Consider the following 19,120-nt stretch of genomic DNA (forward strand, 5'->3'; position numbering starts at 1 on the left):
GAATACTTTTAAATGGAAGCATACACATGAATACTTCATGAAATACCCTAATTTGTAAGTTGAGCTTTGGTTTGCACACATTCACAAATCTTTGTGTGGGTGTATGCTTTTATTTTTCTTTTGTAAATTCTTAGGAGTATATTTGTAGTCTTAGTTTTTAGCTATTAGCATTTTTGTTGGTGTATATTCATTGTATAAAATAATGGTGTCCAGTGACATTTTCACACATACAAATAATGTACTTCAATCAAATTCCTCTTACTACTGTTTCTTAGTTCCCCTTCCCTTTTCTAATTTCTTCCTACTTTCTCTACGTATTTCAAAAATTCTTTGACACTAATACTAGCTACTAGGATTACCTGTTAGCTAGTAGCTTATCCTAGCTGCCAGCCACTAGGAGGCTGAGATCTGAGGATCAAGGTTTGAAGCCAACTCAAGCAGGAACATGTGTGAGATTATTTTTTATCTTCAGTAAACTAGCAGAATGCCAGAAGTAGAGCCAGTGGCTCAAGTGGTGGTGTGCCAGCCTTTAGCTGCCAAGTGAGATTGTAAAGGCCTGTCTCACAAAATTTGGCTGCTAAGATCCAGTATAGGGAGCTAGGCTCCACAGCTGTCTGGGACGCAGAGATTAGAGATGAGCAGGGTTACAGTTTGAGGCCACCCTCGTAAGATTGAGACTACCCCCCAGCCCCCAACCCATCTCAACAAATAATAATATGGCTGGTTTCCCACGTGTCTGAAATCCTAGAAGGAGGATCTTGATATCAGGCTAGCCGTGGGCCAAAGTAAGACTTGATCTAAAAAACAACTAAGCAAGAAAGAAAAGGACTGTGTACGGGGGTGGATATAGTACCTGCCCACCAAATGTGAGCCTGAGTTTAAACCCCAGTACCACAGATGAAAGCAATCAATGTGAGAGGCTAAGGATACAGTATGTGGTTGAGCACTTTGTACCTAATTGTTGCTTATTCAGTATATGGAAAAGAAAAAATATTATTTTAACTTTTGTTCCCAAACTCACTAGAATAATATGAATTATATAATATGAATAATATGAATTACCTAATTAAATATAGAGTATTTTGTGTAGTTAAAAATAAAATACAACTTTATAAAATGCTCTCTGTAAAAATCTTAAATTGTTTCTTAAAAATGTTTTCAGTGGCAGCTCTGTAAATTAGTTCTTACTATAGTCTGTGGTTTCATTAAGTAAACTGGGTTACTGTTCATTTTGAGGTAGAATTTAGAAGGAAAAACCCCCACCAACTGTTACATTTCTTTATGTGTCTGTATTTGCACATGCATATGTGTGTGCATGCGTGTGTGCTGGTACTGGTCCTGGGGCTTGCTGTCTCTGAACTTTTTTGCTTAATGCTAGTGCTCTCCCACTTGAACCACAGTTATGAGTTGCACAGAATTCCTGCCTGGACTGGCTTTGAACCATCATCCTCAGATCTCAGTCTCCTGAGTAGGATTACAGGTGTGAGTCATCAGTGCCTGGTTCAGCTCTTCTTTTTTTGGTGGGTCGTGGAGCTTTAACTCAAGTCTGGGTGCTGTCCCTGAGCTTTTTCGCTCAAGGTTAGTGCTCTACCACTTTGAGTCACAGCTCCACTTCTGGTTTTTGAGTGATTAATTGGAGATAAGAGTCTCACAGACTTTTCTTCCTAGGCTGGCTTCCAATGCAGTCCTCAAATCTCAGCCTCTTGAGTAGCTAGGATTATAGGTGTGAGCCTCTGGTGCCCAGCTTATTTCTTATTTTTGTTTTTACTGTGACTTACCACTGGTTTACATAAAGATTCTTGTAAAATTACAAACTTTGTGACCTATACTAGAATCAACTTGATTCTATCTCTGCTTTCATAATTTTTTATTAAAGGTAAACGAAATTGCCTTCATAAATACCCTTGAAGCCCAGAATAAACGCCACGATGTCTTATCAAAATTGAAGGAATATGAGCAAAGACTTAATGAGTTACAGGAAGAGCGTCAGAGAAGACAAGAAGAAAAGCAAGCACGCGATGAAGCCGTGCAGGTAGGCTTGTATTCAGCAAACACCTACTGAACACCTGTCACCTGCTTGGCTGAGTCAGTGTTGAGAATCCATAAAGGAGTGTTAACTTGTCCTTGTTCCATATTAACACATGGGTTAATGTAGCACTGTTGGAAACGTATCACATTTTCTTCATCCATCCATCTGTGATTGGGCACCTCAGCTGATTCCATTGTTTGCATGTTGTGAACAGTGTTGCAGTAAACCTGGGTGAGCAGGTGTCTTCTGGTGTATTGATTCACCCACTTCACCTATACACTCAAGCATGGTATGGTGGGTTTATAAGGAAGAGCTATCTTTAGTCTTTTGAGAGCCCTCCAAGGTGATTTCCATAGCAATTTACATTTCCACCAGTAGTGTAACAAGGTACCTTTGGCCTCAGGTCCTCACCAGCATTTTTTTTGTTTGTTTGTTTGTCATGGGGCTTGAACTCTGGGCCTGGGCTCTGTCCCTCAACTCTTCAGCTCAAGGCTAGTGCTCTACCACTTGAGCCACAGCGCCACTTCTGGCTTTTTCTGCTTATGTGGTGCTGAGGAATCCAACCCAGGGCCTCATGCATGCAAGGCAAGCATTCCACCTCTGAGCCACCTTCCCAGCCCCACGTTTGTTGTTGTGTGTTTTCTTTATGGCTGTCATTCTGATTGGTGAGGTCAAATCTTAGTGGGGTTTTGATGTGCATTTCCTTTATGACTAAGGATGTTGAACATTTCTCTGTGTGTTTATGGCCATTGTTATTTCTTCTTGATGAGAACTATCCAATTCACTTGATCACTTACTAAGTTATTGGTTCTGTTTAAGTTATTGTTGCTGTTTAATTTTTTAGTTCTTTGTGTATTCTGGGAGGGAAGGGAAGAACAGCAAAGATCTTTGGGGTTTGGTTGACAAAGGCAGCCTTTTTTTAAATTGCTGTCCATTACAGAGCCCTTCCTATGCCTAGATACTCTGTTGAACGCTTAGCAAAAATTAGTTACTTAGGATCTCTTAACCACCAGTGGCTCTTTCAAGGCAGAGGGAGGCTGTGTAAGTGGGATGCCTTTGAGCACCTGTCATTTGCTGCATTAGTGGTGAAGAAGGAGGGATCAGGGACATGGGGAACAGTTGAAAGCAATGCATCATTGCTGGTAAGCTTAAGAAGTAGCGAGTTCTGCTGCAGGCAGAAGTTTGCACAGGACACAGTTTGATCATGATGATGCAACACTGGTAAATGGCCTATGAAAAGCCTTTGATTTCTGTTGAAGTTCTGAGATTGGTGTCCCTGTAAGTGAGGCAGGGACTTATGTGGCTAGGGTTTATACATCACGCCACCTTCAGTTAGGTTTATTTGCACACATTTCTAACCTCCTGAAAAATACCTTACACATTAGGAACGCAAGAGAGCTCTGGAGGCAGAACGGCAGGCCCGCGTGGAGGAGCTGCTGATGAAGAGGAAGGAACAAGAAGCCCGGATTGAGCAGCAACGCCAGGAGAAGGAGAAGGCCCGAGAAGATGCAGCCCGGGAACGAGCTAGGTACACGTGTGCTGCCCTGTCTTTGTCCTTGTCTCCATCATCTCCAACATCTCCATCATCTCCATCTCTGTCCCAAGGAGGAGTCGCACTTAGCACTCTCAGATCACACAGAAGAGCCACCGTACCAATCTGTGGCCTGCTTCCTTGGCCTACATCTCTTCCTTCCCCAGGAGTCTCTCCAGTTCCTGAGCTTTTGTGGAATCTGTTCATGTAATTACCTGGCTTGGTGGTTTCTCCCTGAAAGCTGAGTTTTCTGCCTCCCCATGTTCACTTTTTAGCTTCTGAAATAGTGATTATTAGTTTTATGATTTGATCATTTCTTCTCCTGTTCTTTGTGAGTTTATGCCTTGTCTCATGCTTTTTTTAAATTTTTTTTTTATTTTTTGTCGGTTGTGGTGCCTGAACTCTGGGCCTGGGCGCTGTCCCTCAGCTCTTCAGCTCAAGGATAGCGCTCTACCACTTGAGCCATAGCACCACTTCTGGCATTTTTTTTCTTTCTGCTTATGTGGTTATGAGGAATCGAACCCAGGGCCTCATGCATGCAAGGCAAGCGCTCTACCATTGAGCCACCTTTCCAGCCCTTCTCCTGCTTTTAAGAGGGTTTTTCAGCCAGATGCTGGTGGCTCAGGCCTGTCATCCTAGCTACCTGGGAGGCTGAGATCTGAGGATTGTGGTTCAAAGCCAGCCCAGGCAGGGAAGTGTGAAACTCTTATCTCCAGTGAACCACCAGAAAATGGGAAGTGGCACTGTGGCTCAAAGTGGTAGAGTGCTAGCCTTGAGCTGAAGAGCCCAGGCCCAGAGTTCAAGCCCTAACACCGTTAAAAAAAAAAAAAGTTTTTCAAGGTAGCAAAGAAAAATATGCAACATGCTACATTCAAATAACAGACCCAAAGCTTATACTTAAGGCCTTGCTTGGGTTCAGAATTTCATGTTCATAGGGAATAAGCTCAAGGCTGGTGTTCCACTACTTGAGCCACAGCTGCACTTCTGGCTTTTTGATGGTTCATTAGAGATAGGAGTCTCCCAGACTTTTCTATCTGACTGCGATCCTCAGATCTCAGCCACCTGAGTTAAATAGAATGACAATGCGGGCCACCAGGTGACAGAGAAGCAGTCACCTTCTCTTACTTCCCAAATGCTTAACAATCAATCTGGAGGTCAAAAGAATATTTTAAATAATAGCCCATCAGAGCTGGGATGTAGCTCAGTGCAAAGTGCTTGCCTAGCAAATGCAGCATCCTGGCTTTGACCCACAGTTAAAAAAAGACAAATAATTAAAAAAATAGTATCCTTTCAAATACATAAGCTGCTATGTGTATATATGTATATATTTTGGTTATACCAGGTTGTGATGTCAGGTCCACCAGCTTGCGAAGCAGCCACTCTACTGCTTGAGCGAAGTCCTCAGCCTTCCCTGCCCCCTTTATTATTTTTCTGATAAGGTCTTATGTTTTCGCCTGGGGCTTGCTTCAGGCTGAGCTCCTCAGTTGCAACCAGAGTCATGTACCACCACGCCTGACTTATATGTTGAAATGGAGTTCCACTAACATTTCGTCCTGGTGGCTGGAATTGTCGTCCTCCTGACTTTCACTTCCCAAGTACAGGCATGAGCCTCCATCCCTGACCCTTGGTGTACTTTTATAGCATCCTGAGAGCTATTACTCCTTGCAGTCATTTATGGATTTGCTCTTTTGACACAGGGACAGAGAGGAGCGGCTAGCAGCGCTCACAGCTGCTCAGCAAGAGGCGATGGAAGAGCTGCAGAAGAAGATCCAGCACAAGGTGTGCAGGTGGTGCAGCCTCAGTCACAGTTCTGAGCCTACAGGGTGGCGTGGGGTCCAAATTCATACATACAGAGATGTGAACTGGCTTACGTTATCAGTCTTTAGACAACAACTCTTAAGAGCTGGGTTGGGTGACTGCTTCAGACCTAGCTCTATATAGTAGAAAGTAGAAAGAATCATTGTAGGGGCTGGGAAGGTGGCTCAGTGGTAGAGCGCTTGCCTTGCATGCCTGAGGCCCTGAGTTCGATTCCTCAGCACCACATAAGCAAAAAGAAAAAATCCGGAAGTGGCGCTGTGGCTCAAGTGGTAGAGCGCTAGCCTTGAGCTGAAGAGCTGAGGGACAGCGCCCAGGACCAGAGTTCAGGCCCACTACTGGACCCCCCCCCAAAAAAAAAATCATTGTAGAAAAAAGCCTTCAGAAGTTTCCTGTTTTTTACTTAGCAATTCATTAATGACATAAGGTCTCTGATAGTCATAGTTTTTTTGTTTGTTTTTGTGAGTCGGTACTCAGGCTTAAATTCATCTTCTTGGTGCTCTCCCTTTAGCTGTTGTGGTACTCTTACCACTTGAGTCAAAACTCCACTTGCAGCTTTTACCTGGTTCATTAGAGATCACAATCTTACAGGCTTTCCTTTCCAGGCTGGCTTTGAACTGAGATCCTTAGGTCTGAGCCTCCTGAGTAGCTAAGACCATGGGCATGAGCCACTGGCCCCCTGCTTGAACTAGCTTTTTAGTAGCCTTCCCTGGGAGGTGAGGGACAGCCAGACATGTTGTAGTGAGGCATGTATCCTGATGGGGTCACCTGCTGTGAGGCCAAGCTCCAGCTTTGCTGTGGGTCAAAGCCCTAAGCAGGTGCTAGAAAATAGTTCTTAAAAGTGAGTGGTGGGCAAAACTTGAATAACATGAATTAGCCTGTCTCGCCATAGAGCAGAGTGACTGACTAGAAGCGCTGGACAGTTCTGTTAAAAACCTATCTGCTGGTGGCCCACATTGTCATCCTAGTTACTCAGGTGGCCGAGATCTGAGGATCGTGGCCAGGCAAAAAAGTCTGGGAGGCTCCTATCTCTACTGAACCACCAAAAAGCCAGAAGTGGAGCTGGGGCTCATGTGGTGGAGCACCAGCCTTGAGCGAAATAGCTAAGGGATAGTACTCAAGCCCTGAGTTCAAGCTCCTGGACCAGCATACAGATAACCTGTTCAGCATTAGCTGGTCCCCAGATTCATGTGCCTGTGGCACTGCCCACAAGACACCTGTCAGCGCTGCATGGTGCACAGCTCTGGAGACGCTGTGCTCACGGAGGTATGGAAGGACTTCATGTACACCTCAGTGTGTGAGCTACCATCCAAGTCAGACTCTCTCCTCCCATCGGAGAGCTTGTAGTGGACCAAGCTTGCCCAGGTTCTTCATGTAACTTCCATCCAACTTCCCTGCAGCATGACGAAAGCATCCGGAGACACATGGAGCAGATTGAGCAGAGGAAGGAGAAGGCAGCCGAGCTGAGCAGCGGGCGGCACGCAAACACCGACTACGCCCCCAAACTGACCCCGTACGAGAGGAAGAAGCAGTGCTCGCTCTGCAACGTGCTGGTGGGTGTCCTGGCAGTGCGTAGGGTCTCCACGCGCCACTGCAGTTTAGGAAGCCCATGCTAGGGTAGATAAGATACAGAACTGGCAGATAACTCTGAGTTATCTCAAGGTGCTGAATAGCAGTACTGCCATTCACAGTACCTACAAGAATGCCAGTACTGCAGTGTATAGGAATAACAGTATTGCATTATATAGTACTACAGGGAGGCAGTACATGGTACAATAGTATTAACAGTCCTGTGGAATAAAGTGTACAGGATTAGCAGTTCTCTAGTACTATAGGAGAAGCAGTACACAGTACTGTAGTAAACGGCAGTTCTGTAGTGCCCAGTATCAGGAGTATCAGTACTGCAGTGCATGGTACTCCAGGAGTAGCAGTGCCAATGCCTAAGCATGTAGTTGTTACTAAAATGGGTGCTTATCTCCTCAGAAATAGCCAGAATTAGTATTTAGGGATGTGGGAACCAAAAACAGCAGGCTTTTTTCAGTGCTGAGTCTTAAACCGTGACACTTTGTGGGAATGGAGGAAGCGGTTCACTGTTAGGTTTGCCATGATCTGTGGTACAGACTATGAGGTTTGAACTCAGGGCCTCTTGATGTTTGGCAGGTTCTCTCCCACCTTAGCCATAGCCCTGCTTCTTTTTTGCTTTAGTTACTTTTGCTTTTAGTTACTTTTCATGATTTTGCCTGGGCCAGCTATGATCGTCCAAGCTATTTCTCCTGTGTAGCTGGAACTGTAGGTATGAACTGCCCTGTTCCACTTCCTGTTGAGATGGGCTCTTATTTGTTCTTTTGCCTAGTCTTACCTAGAACTGCCATCCTCCTGATCTCTGTCTCCTCACACTTTGTAATCTGTAGCTGAGGTTATACGTGGGAACCATTGTGCTTGGCTCATAGCACATTTTTTAAAAAATCATATGTCTTACAGAGAATTTTCAGAATTTTGTCTTTAGGAAAATTTTTTTTTTCTTCCGACTTTTCTTTTTTGGTACTGGGGATCGAACCCAGGATGTTGCACTTGCTAGGTAAGCGCTTTGCCACTGAGCTACATCCCAGCCCAGGAATTTTTTTTTTTTTTTTTTTTTTGGGTCCGGTCGTGGGGCCTGAACTCTGGGCCTGGGCGCTGTCCCTCAGCTCTTCAGCTCAAGGCTAGCACTCTACCACTTGAGCCACAGCGCCACTTTCAGCTTTTTCTGCTTATGTGGTGCTGAGGAATTGAACCCAGGGCCTCATGCATGAAGGCAAGCGCTCTACCACTGAGCCACAGTGCCACTTCCGGCTTTTTTCTTTTTGCTTATGTGGTGCTGAGGAATCGAACCCAGGACCTCACGCATGCAAGGCAAGCGCTCTACCACTGAGCCACCTTCCCAGCCCCCCAGGAAAATATTTTAAAGTTAGTAAGGGCAGGCTAGAGAGATTTTAATTTTTATTTCTATTTTTGGTGGTGGTTCTGAGGCTTGAACTCAGGGCCTGGGCAGTGTCCCTGAGTTTATTTGCTCAAGGCTGGTGTTCTACCACTTGAGCCACCGCTCTGCTTCTGGCTTTTTGGAGGTTAATTGGAGATAGAGTCTCTTGGGCTCAAAGCCCAGGCTGGCTTTGAACTGTGACCCTCAGATCTCAGTCTCCTGAGTAGTTAGGGTTACAGGTGTGAGCCATCAACACCAGGCAAGCTAAAGTGATCTTAACTTGCATATAGCGTGCATGCAGGCTTGCATGTTTACTGTTAAAAGAGTAGCTATGGTGTGATACTGACTCATTGCTGGGTTCATGCTTGTAGATCTCTTCTGAGGTATATCTCTTCAGCCACATTAAAGGGAAGAAGCATCAGCAAGTGGTGAGGGAGAACAGCAGCATCCAGGGGCGAGAGCTGTCCGACGAGGAAGTGGTGAGCCTGACTCCCTTCACTTGCAGGGGGGATACAAGTGTCCAGAATGAGCTCCGGGACAGGAGCCTTGGTCTGCATTTATTTTAGTGTATTTAAACTAGACTCAGTGCCTTGCAACTACTGCAGTATAGTATATAAATGTGTCAAGATTTCAGTATACATGCAAATAACATAGAAACAACACTTTTACGTTATCATTTACATAGGTGTGTGTGTGTGTGTGTGTGTGTGTGTGTGTGTGCGCGCGCCAGTACTAGGAACTTGGATGCTGTTCCTTAGCTTTTATGCTTGAGGCTGGCTCTCTACCTCTTGAGCCACAGATCCACTTCTGTTTTTTGAGTGCTTAATTGGAGATAAGAGTCTGGTGGACTTCCTTGCCTGGATTGGCTTTGAACTGTGGTCCTCAGATCTCCCAGCTCCTGAATAGTTAGAAGGGGACAGGCAGGGGCCACCAGTGGCTGGCACATTTCCATACAATCTTAATAACACAAGGTAAGAGTTAATGTGGTATTTCAAATTTCTTGGAAAACAGATATATTTCTTTTTGTAAATATTTTATTGTAAAGATGCTGTACAGAGGGGTAAAAGTTACATGAGAAAGTTAATGAGTACATTTCTTGTCGAACATTGTTACCCCCTCCTTTGTTTTTCTCCTATCCCTTCCCTCCTCCACCTCCCCCACTCCTCCTACCTCCTGCCAAAGTTGTAAAGATCATTTCCAACACTGTCTTCTCCCCTCTGTCTTCTCTTTATCAATTCTTTTATATTCAGTGACAATATTACATAATATTTGACATTCCAATCTAAATTGTTTTTATATTTAGTAATACTTATAGCTTTCTCTTTAGTTTTCACACATTATCAATCACACACATTTGTGTATTGCAAAGCAACAATGATATTTTCACCCCTAATCTTAGCAGCTATCTCTTTTTTTGTATATATTTTTATTGTAAAAATACTGTTCAGAGGGAGTTAGATAATGAGTACATTTCCTATTGAGTGTTGTTACCTCCTCCTTTGTTTTCCCCCTACCATCCCTTCTCTCTCCACCTCCCCCAAAACAGATATATTTCATGTATATGGATAATTTTGGATTAGTAAATCACTTTAAACCTTTTTTTTTTTTTGTTGGTCGTGGGGCCTGAACTCTGGGCCTAGGTGCTGTCCCTGAGCTCTTCAGCTCAAGGCTAGCGCTCTACCACTTGAGCCACAGCGCCACTTCCAGCTTTTTTTGCTTATGTGGTGCTGAGGAATTGAACTCAGGGCCTCATGCATGCGAGGCAAGCACTACCACTGAGCCACCTTCCTAACCCCTAAAACTGTTTTTGGAAATGCGTTATTTAAATAGTTTCTTACATGAGATTTTCATTTGTATAAACATGTTTATAAAACATTTTTCATTCATCTATTCTTGAGACTTGATGAATAGCTTGATGATACAGCTTGGTCATCTTTGGATTTATTTGTTCTGTTTATTTTTATTTCTTTTTGTCGGTTGTGGGGCTTGACCTCTGGGCCTGGCCGCTGTCTCTGAGCTCTTCAGCTCAAGATGAGAGCTCTACCACTTGGGCCACAGCGCCACTTCTGCTGATTTAGTGGAGACAAGAGTCTCATGGAGTTTCCTGCCTGGGCTGGCTTTGAACCGTGATCCTCAGAGCTCAGCCTCCTGAGTAGCTAGGATTACGGGTGTGAGCCACCAGGGCCCGGCTGTTCTGTTTATTATAGAGCATTGTGAAAGCTCTTCAGGAATGGAAATTCGTATTTGTCAAGCTTCTTTTAAGATGTCCATAGCCAGGTGCCGGTGGCTCACCTCCGTGTTTCTAGCTACTCAGAAGGTTGAGATCTGAGGATCGTGGTTCAAAGCCAGCCTGGGGAGGAAAGCCCATGAAATTCTTTTTTTGTCAGTCATGGTGCCTGAACTCTGGGCCTGGGTGCTGTCCCTCCACTCTTCAGCTCAAGGCTAGGGCTCTACCACTTGAACCAAGCACCACTTGCAGCTTTTTCTGTTTATGTGGTGCTGAGGATTTGAGCCCAGGGCTTCATGCATGCAAGGCAAGTACTCTATCACTGAGCCCCTTTCCTAGCCCCTCCATGAAACTCTTTATCTCCAATAAATCACCAGAAAACTGGAAGTGGCGCTGTGGTTGAAGTGGTAGAGCTCTAGCCTTGAGCCGTAGAGCTCAGGGACAGCGCCCACACCCAGAGCTCAAGCCCCACGACTGACCAAAAACAAAAAGAAAAAAAAAAAAAGATGTCCAGGATGTTATCGTGGTTTTCTGAGGGCAATATGTACCTGTGTATAGATGTCAGTGTATGCTCAATTTCTTGGCGTATGCCATACAATAATAAAGTACACATTTCACATATATAGCTGACAGTTTTACAGTGAATACACAGATAAGTCCTACCCATATCCAGATATATTTCTTGCCCCCTGCCAGGTCCCTGCTCTGAGGGCCAATTCTTGAATTGGGTATAAATGGTATTATACAGTACATGCTTTGCTGTGTCTTGCTCCTTAGGTCTGGAGATGGATGTTTCCTTTTTATGTAAAGTCAGGGTTAATTATGTTCCTAGATTTTTATCAATACTCTGCTGATAAAGACCATCAAGGAACACATCTATAGTTGAATAAAATTGGGTTTACTGAGTTGTTAACATAAAGATAAACATACTTTGGGGAATTGTGGAGCCTCTCGGTAAGTAGGTTAACCCAAAAAGACGTGTCAGAGAATTTGGCTTTATATAGGTGATTTGGTGGGGAGAGTTAGGGAACTGAAGCTTTACTTTGGGCTGAATACTGTCAGGAGGTGAGTAGAGTAATTCTGAGGTTGGCTTCTTAGTAAATTTTATCTGGGCAGGAGGAATGGCGTTACTGGTTTCTCATTGATTTCTGGATTTTGGCTCAATTCTCTGTGATTTCCTCCTTTGAGCAAGTTTCCCTTTAAGTTCAACCTGGTGGCTCTAGACTACAAGTTCCTTGTCCTTTGTTCACAACATGCAGTCTGGGCCACTTGTAGTTTGCATGGCTCTTCCATGCCAGAAATCAACATTACCTGCAGCAAGAGTGCAGGGTGGATGTGGAGGTCAATTAGGGTGTTTCTCCACTTTCAGGGTCCTAGGTCTTTCAAGCTTTATCTGTTGACTGTTCCTTAAAGACTATACATAGCTGATTTGAGTTTTCTGTTCAACTGTAGGAGTTGGAAGATTAGGGCAATAAGCTGTTGCTGGAATGAAAACTGCAGTGGGTTTGTATTGGACATCATGTATGATGTATAGTTAAGGCTCTTAGTAGGCACCTGTTGAGTTGAATTCTATTGAAAGGTTACACATATGGCTTGAAGGTATCATTGGAATTGGACTGCTTGTAAATAGGAGATACTTTTGCTCTCTCTGAACTAATTACCTATTTCGTTTACTTCAAATAATGTTTTGCCTTTTGTACAAATTGCATAGGTATTTTATGAGTGGTAAAGAATATCTTTTTATTTAAATCTTTTGTGCAGAAGGAATCCTGTTATACTGTTGGTGGCAATGTACATTAGTTCAGCTGTATGGAACGCAGTGTGGAGATGGCTTAAAAGCCTAAACATAGAACTATTCAATGATCCAGCAATACCATTCTTGGTCATTTATCCCCAAAGTCAGAATACATTAAAGATAACTGCACAACCATGTTCATTGCTGCACTGTTCACCATATGAAAAACAGCCCAGCTACCCTACAGTCCATGACTAGATTAAGAAAGTATAGTGTAATTACACAATAGCATTTTATTCATCCATCAGGAAGAATGATATTATGTCATTTTCAGAGAAATGGATGGATCTGGAAAAAATGATGTTGAATGAATTAACTCAGGCTAAGAGACAAAGGACATGTTTTCTATTATATATTGAAGTAAGAGCTAAAATAACATATATGAAGACACCACCAGGGCCAAACTAAAGCATGATGTACACTGGGTAAATTTCTTTGAACAGCAAACAGCAGATTAACCAAGTGGCTGTCAGGAAGCTAAAACAAGTCTTACTGAGGGAGTGAGGTCATGATAGTCAATGTACATACGTGACAGTGGAGCTAGGAAACTTAAAGGTATGGGTGGGGCTGGGATAGATGTGGCGAAGAATGCAGAAGAGGTGACACTGATCAAGATGCATTGTACACACAAATTCAATGTTGAATTGAAACCCCTTTGTATAACTATTTAAAGATAACAAAAATGATTTAAAAAATCATGCCAGGCGCCTGAGGCTCACGCCCATAATCCTAGCTACTCAGGAGGCTGAGATCTGAGGATCAAGGTTCAAAGCCAGCTCAGGCAGGAACTGGAAAACCTGAAGTTGTGCTATTGCCCAAGTGGTACAGAGCCCAGGCCCAGAGTTCAAGCCCCAAGACCAACAGAAAAACCAAAAAACTAAAGTTACCTGTATATGTACTCCATTTTGAAAATAAGCTAAAAGTTCATTTTTATAACTAGAAGAATGTACTTTATAAGCTGGGTTCTGGTGGCTCATGCTTGTAATGCTGAGATCTGAGGATCATGGTTCAAAGCCAGCACGGGCAGGAAAGTCCATGAGACATTTATCACTAATTAACCAACAGAAAACCGAAAATGGCGCTGTGCTCAAACTGGTAGAGTGCTAGCCTTGAGTGAAAGAGCTCAGGGACAGTGTCTAGGCTCTTAGTACAAGCCCTGCAACTGACCAAAAATCCCCTAAAAAAAACAAAAAAACCACAGAATTTAATTTATAAAGAGGATTACTATTTCAGTCATAAGATATGCATTAATTAGGTTCCCTTAATGAAAAATCTAAATATATTATTATGAGTATGTATTATTATGAAATTTTCTGGGTTTGGAGTGATCTCTCAGAACTAACATTCAGACTAGGTAAGTTGCTAGCCTAGCATTGAAAAAATAAAATATTAGATAAACTGAAGGATAAACTTTTTAAAAATGTGTGTTTATTTAGTGAGAGGAGGTGAAAAGGATGTATTAGATGTAGTTACGTTAAGAAAATAGTAGTCACATCTGATCTTTCAGTAGTGATTGGTTTGAGATTTGATTGATCTAATCACTTTGTGTACTGTTTCTGTTCAAAGGAATTAGATTTTCTTAAAGTTCTGTAGTTATCTTGGTGAAAGCCCTTCTTGAAAGCAAGGGTGCAATATAACCCCTGAGTTACACGATTTAGAAAGGCTATTTTGTATTTTCCATGTTTTTAATCAGTGAAGGTATCTATAGTAAATATGGCAATTCTACTTAAAGTTATTACTTGTCATCTGTGATGTCTTTATATTATATACACCTTGTCTGTGACCCTTCTTCTTTGGCATATAAGATTTTATTTATGTCACCTCTGACCTAATAAAATTGTACCTTTGACCCTGTGCACTTGACATCTCAGATAACTTACTCTTGATCTTTGACTTATTTCATTTTAAGCCTGTTAAACATAATATGTGGCTGCTGCATAAGAAAGCTTTATTGTTGTGGATTTTCATTGGAATTTTGACTAGAGAATTTGTAATTTCTTGAATGTTCACAAAAAGCTACTGTGTATTTGAATTTTTTATCACCTTAAAATTAAAATGATAAAATGCAAGGTTTTTAAAGGTGAAAAGTGAATGCTAGTTACAAATATATTTATAGTTTATATTCTGTCATACATTGTGAAAGAAACAATATTACATTTAATTCTTGGTTACTTTGTGGTCCTATTTTCACATGATCTAAAAGAATAGTATTTTTGGCGTTAGATGCTAGAAGTACCTTTAAGCTTACATAGAGAATGAAGTTTAAAAGTTGTGGGTTTAAAATTTTTTTTTTGCATCTGTGTATCTCTTAGTGATACTCCTTTGCTTTAAAAGTATGTAAATTGCAAGTTCTGTATTTAAACAAAATAATAATTCTTTTTCATTTGATTCCTGAAACGTATGGACAGGATCTTGCAATCAAGTATAATTTTGCAAATGCCAGTTAGTATTTATCCCATGGAAAACAGGCTTATTGGGTGATTGACAGTAAAAAAGAAATTTTAAGTGAGCAAATGTTATTTAGTGAGATGTAAACTGAGCCCTTTGGACAGGGCGTCACTGGCATTGACAGGGAAGGGGACAGGGTGTTTCCCAGAGGTGGTATCCCTCTGGGAAGCGCAGATGATTCTTTATAGATTCATTCAGTCTTCACCTTCGTTTGTAGAAGAAGAATGTCTACTGTTTTTTGAAAATTAGAATCTATAGTTACACAAGGCGGAGGAGGTTCATTTTAACATACCTGAGACTTGCTTACAATGTGCATTGGTCAGATTCACACCCAGCTCTCCCTTCTCCCTCTCCTCTTTCTTAAACTATTTCAACAGGGTTCTTTTTTTTTTTTTTGTATAAAGTTCTTTGACCATGTTGACCCTATTTCACTCTCCCTGTTCACTTTCCCTCCTCCCACCAGTTACCCCTCCCCGGGTCTGTTTTACATGTTTGTTGTGCATTTTGTGGGTGTATATTCATTGTTCAAAGAGTTTGTGCCAGGGTATTTCTCACATGCATCTAATATGTTAATCAGATGCATCTCTGAGCTATTTTTCTTTTTCCCCTCTCCCTGCCCTGTATCACTCATTTCATTATGTCATCTTGATACAATGGTAAAATGTATTTCAGTATTTGGTTGACTAATATTCCACTGTATTTTCATACTGTATTTTTTTCTTTTTCTTTCTCTTTTTTGTCAGTCCTGGGGCTTGAACTTAGGGCCCGGGGGCACTGTCCTTGAGTTTCTTTTGCTCAAGGCTAGCATTCTACCACTTCCAGCCTTTTCTGTTTATGTGGTATTAAGGAATCAAACACAGGGCTTTGGCATGCTAAGCAAGCACTCTACCACTGAGCTACATTCTCAGCCTTCATACCATATTTTCTTAATTCATCTGTTGCAGGGCATCTGGGCCATTTATGTAACTTGGCTGTTGTGGACAGTGTAGCAGTAAACTTGGGGGTACAGATGCCCTTGTTGTACCTTAATTAACATTCTCATATACGTATGTCCAAGAATGGTATTGCTGGGTCAGATGCAAGTTTTAGTTTTTAGTTTTCTAAGGAACCTCCATACTGACTCCCACAGTGGTTACAGTAGTTTACCTTGAAGGTTCTTTTTCCACTGCATTGTGGACAGCATTTGTGTTGTGTTCTCAATGATGACAGTTGCCACTGGAGTGAGAAGAAATCTCAGCATCTTTTCAGTTCCTATTCCCTTTATGTCCAGAGATGTTAAACATTTTCTTAATGTATCTATTGGCCATTTGTACCTTGTCTTTGGAAAATGGTCTGTTCAGTTCCTTTGCCCACTTACTGATTGAGTTATTGAGTCTTTGGGAGTTCCGTTATTTTTTTTTTAACCTCCCTGTATATTTTGGTTATTCATCCCTTGTCAGGCGAATGTCTGGCAAAGATTTTTCTCCCACTCTGTGAGCTGTCTCTCTAGTCTGGTGATTGCTTTGCTGTGCAGAAGCCTTTTAGTTTGATTTGAAGCTGTCTGTCAGCCTTTGCTCTTATTTGCTGAGCTAGGACTTCCATTCAGGAAGTTCCAGCTCGTATCTATCTATCATTGCATTGGGAAATGTGTTGTTTGCTTTTCCACACAAAAGCAAATTGCATGAACAAACTTTTAAGTCATGTAGAATAAATCTTCAAAAACTTTTGGATCATACTGCAGTAGGGCTAGTAAGTTTATTAATTTGAGAAATAATTTAAAACATCTTCCTCTGTCTTGCAGGGTGTCATTATCTTTTGCCTTGATTTTCTCTTTAGTAGTATGGAGTAATTAATATAGGTGTGTGTGTGTGTGTGTGTGTGTGTGTGTGTATAAACATTGGGGTTCTTTTTAAAATTTTTTTTGTATTTTCTGTTTATGTTGTACCAAGGAATTGAACCTAGGGCCTCATGTGTGCTAGGCACACGTGCATTTCCAGCCCTGTGGCTCAAGTGGTAGAATGCTCACTTTGAGCTGAAGAGTGGAGAGACAGCGCCCAGGCCCAGGGTTCAAGCCCCATGACTGACAAAAAACACAAAACAAAAGACAAAATGCTTAGTCCCTGCTGTGGACTAAACGTTTGCCCTTCCCTCCATTCCTGTGTTAGATCCATCATCTGTGCATTTGGAGGTGGGGACCGGGGCAGTAATCAGGCCGTGAGGGCAGCTTTGCAGTCTCCACCTCTCCCCCTGCCGTGTGAGGGGACAGTGACAAGAAGGCACCCCAATGAGGGAACCTGTAAGAGGGGCCTCACCAGAACCCAACCAGATGACCACCCTGACTCTAGACTTGTCAGCTCCAGACCCGAGGGAGACAAGGGTTTGTTGTTGAAGACACCTTGTCTGTGGCATTCTGTAGGCACAGACAGCCTGGTCCCGAGGTCCTTCGGGGGCACCTCTGTGCACAGAAAAGGAGTATGACATTGGCATTTTACTGCTTTACTGCCTTCTGCCTTCGGAATGACTTTGTGCAGCCCTGCTCTACCCATACCCTCAGTGCCCTGGCTACCAGGCTTAAAGGTACCAGGGGGCTCATGGTGTCATCCTATCTACTTAGGAAGCTAAGATTAGAGATTACAGTTCAGAGCTATTTCAGGGAAGACAAGTCTGAAGCATCTCTATCAAAACACTGGAAGGGGAGATGTGACTAAAGTGGCCAAAAAAGTCAAGCAAGAATACAAGTTTCTGAGTTTAATACTCAGTACTGCACATGCACACACATGCACGTGCATGCACGTTCTCTCTCTCTCTCTCTCTCTCTCTCTCTCTCTCTCTCTCTCTCTCTCTCACACACACACACACACACACACACAAAGAAAAAAGGGGAAAAAAATGGATGTTCTGATCACTTGGGCCTTACGTTCCCTCCTGCTGACCAGCCTCTACTTGGTCCTCTCTGCCACTGCCTCCATGCCACTATTTAGCCTCTGGAGGGCCTCCTGGCTAAAGCCACAGGGTCTACTCTGTATGGGAACTGGGTGTCCTGGGGGCACTAAACCACAGGAGTGTGGACCATCAGGATGAGATCACATTCCAAGCTGTGCCAGGGGCCGCTGAAGTGCCAGGGCTGCTGAAGAGACGTTCTCTATTGAGAACAGCCACTTCTGCATTTCACCACACTAACATGCCTGCTTCCTTAGGGGTATGTGTGTGTGTGCATGTGTGCCAGTACTGGGGCTTGAACTCAAAGCCTCAAGCTCTTGCTTGGCTTCTCACTTTCTAGAAGAATCTTTACATCCTTCTCTTCACCATAGCCATGTCACCAAGCCTCAAACACCCTGGAATACTTCTTTTCCCCAGTCCTCCACTGTAGTAAATGCTAGAAGTTGAGTCCTCCAGCGTTGATTTTTGACCTGCTAAAGGACAAGATGAAGAAATGTGTTCCACCTTGGGACAATAGCTTTTGCACAGAAGTCTTGCTGTGTATGTGCACGCTGCATCTGTAAAGGTGGTTATTATGGGCTGCTTCCTTTTGCATTGCTTTCAGGACATAAAATTCTAATCACTTCTGTGATGGGACTTGGGAGAGATGGTGTGTGAAGAGAGACTTTTTAAAAGGATAACATGTTTATAACTTTATGTGTACTTCTCTCATTCTTCATTGTTGTATGCCCTCTCCACCTCCACTCCTCGGAATCACAGCCACTTTGCTGTCTTGGTAAGCTTTTCTTTTATTAGTGTTTAGTTTGGGAGATAGCATTAATAAAGGACCCAATGTCAAAAACTTAAATTATGAGGTTGGAGGCGTAGCTCAGTTGATAGAGCACTAGCCAGTGTGCAAGTTTCAGTATCAGGTACTGAACTTGAGTCCATCTTGGCCCAAAAGAGAAAGAAAAAAACAAAACAAAAACTTAAAGTTAATTTGTGGTGTTTTAGAGCTTGTGAGTTGTGTGTAACTCAAAGGTATAGAAAGTTCCTTACATCAGTCTTTTTTCGTTTACTTTTTTTTTTTATTTGGTACTGGTTCTGGGGCTTGAACTCAGGGACTAGGCATTATCCCTGAGCTCTTGTGCGCAAGGCTAGTGCTCTACCTCTTGAGCCAAAGCTCCACTTCTAGTTTTTTTTTCTTTTTTGCTTATGTGGTGCTGAGGAATCGAACCCAGGGCCTTATGCATGCAAGGCAAGTGCTCTACCACTGAACCACCTTCCCAGCGCCTACTTCTAGATTTTTTTTTTTTTTTTGGTCCGGTTGTGGGGCCTGAACTCTGGGCCTGGGTGCTGTCCCTCAGCTCTTCAGCTCAAGGCTAGCGCTCTACCACTTGAGCCACAGCGCCACTTCC

General features: G+C 42.8%; 1 protein-coding gene across 1 annotated transcript in view; it reads left to right on the forward strand.

The window, feature by feature from the left end:
• Window positions 1-19,120, forward strand: part of Scaper (S-phase cyclin A-associated protein in the ER) — a 226,799-nt gene that overhangs the window by 39,413 nt on the left and 168,266 nt on the right. The window contains exons 15-19 of the mRNA XM_013012177.1: window positions 1,877-2,032; window positions 3,415-3,557; window positions 5,258-5,339; window positions 6,776-6,928; window positions 8,706-8,813. Coding sequence (XP_012867631.1) covers window positions 1,877-2,032; window positions 3,415-3,557; window positions 5,258-5,339; window positions 6,776-6,928; window positions 8,706-8,813 — 642 coding nt within the window. The remainder of the gene's footprint in view (window positions 1-1,876; window positions 2,033-3,414; window positions 3,558-5,257; window positions 5,340-6,775; window positions 6,929-8,705; window positions 8,814-19,120) is intronic.

The sequence above is a fragment of the Dipodomys ordii genome, unplaced genomic scaffold (genome assembly GCF_000151885.1).
Source record: "Dipodomys ordii isolate 6190 unplaced genomic scaffold, Dord_2.0 Scaffold15, whole genome shotgun sequence".
NCBI classification, from domain to species: domain Eukaryota; kingdom Metazoa; phylum Chordata; class Mammalia; order Rodentia; family Heteromyidae; genus Dipodomys; species Dipodomys ordii.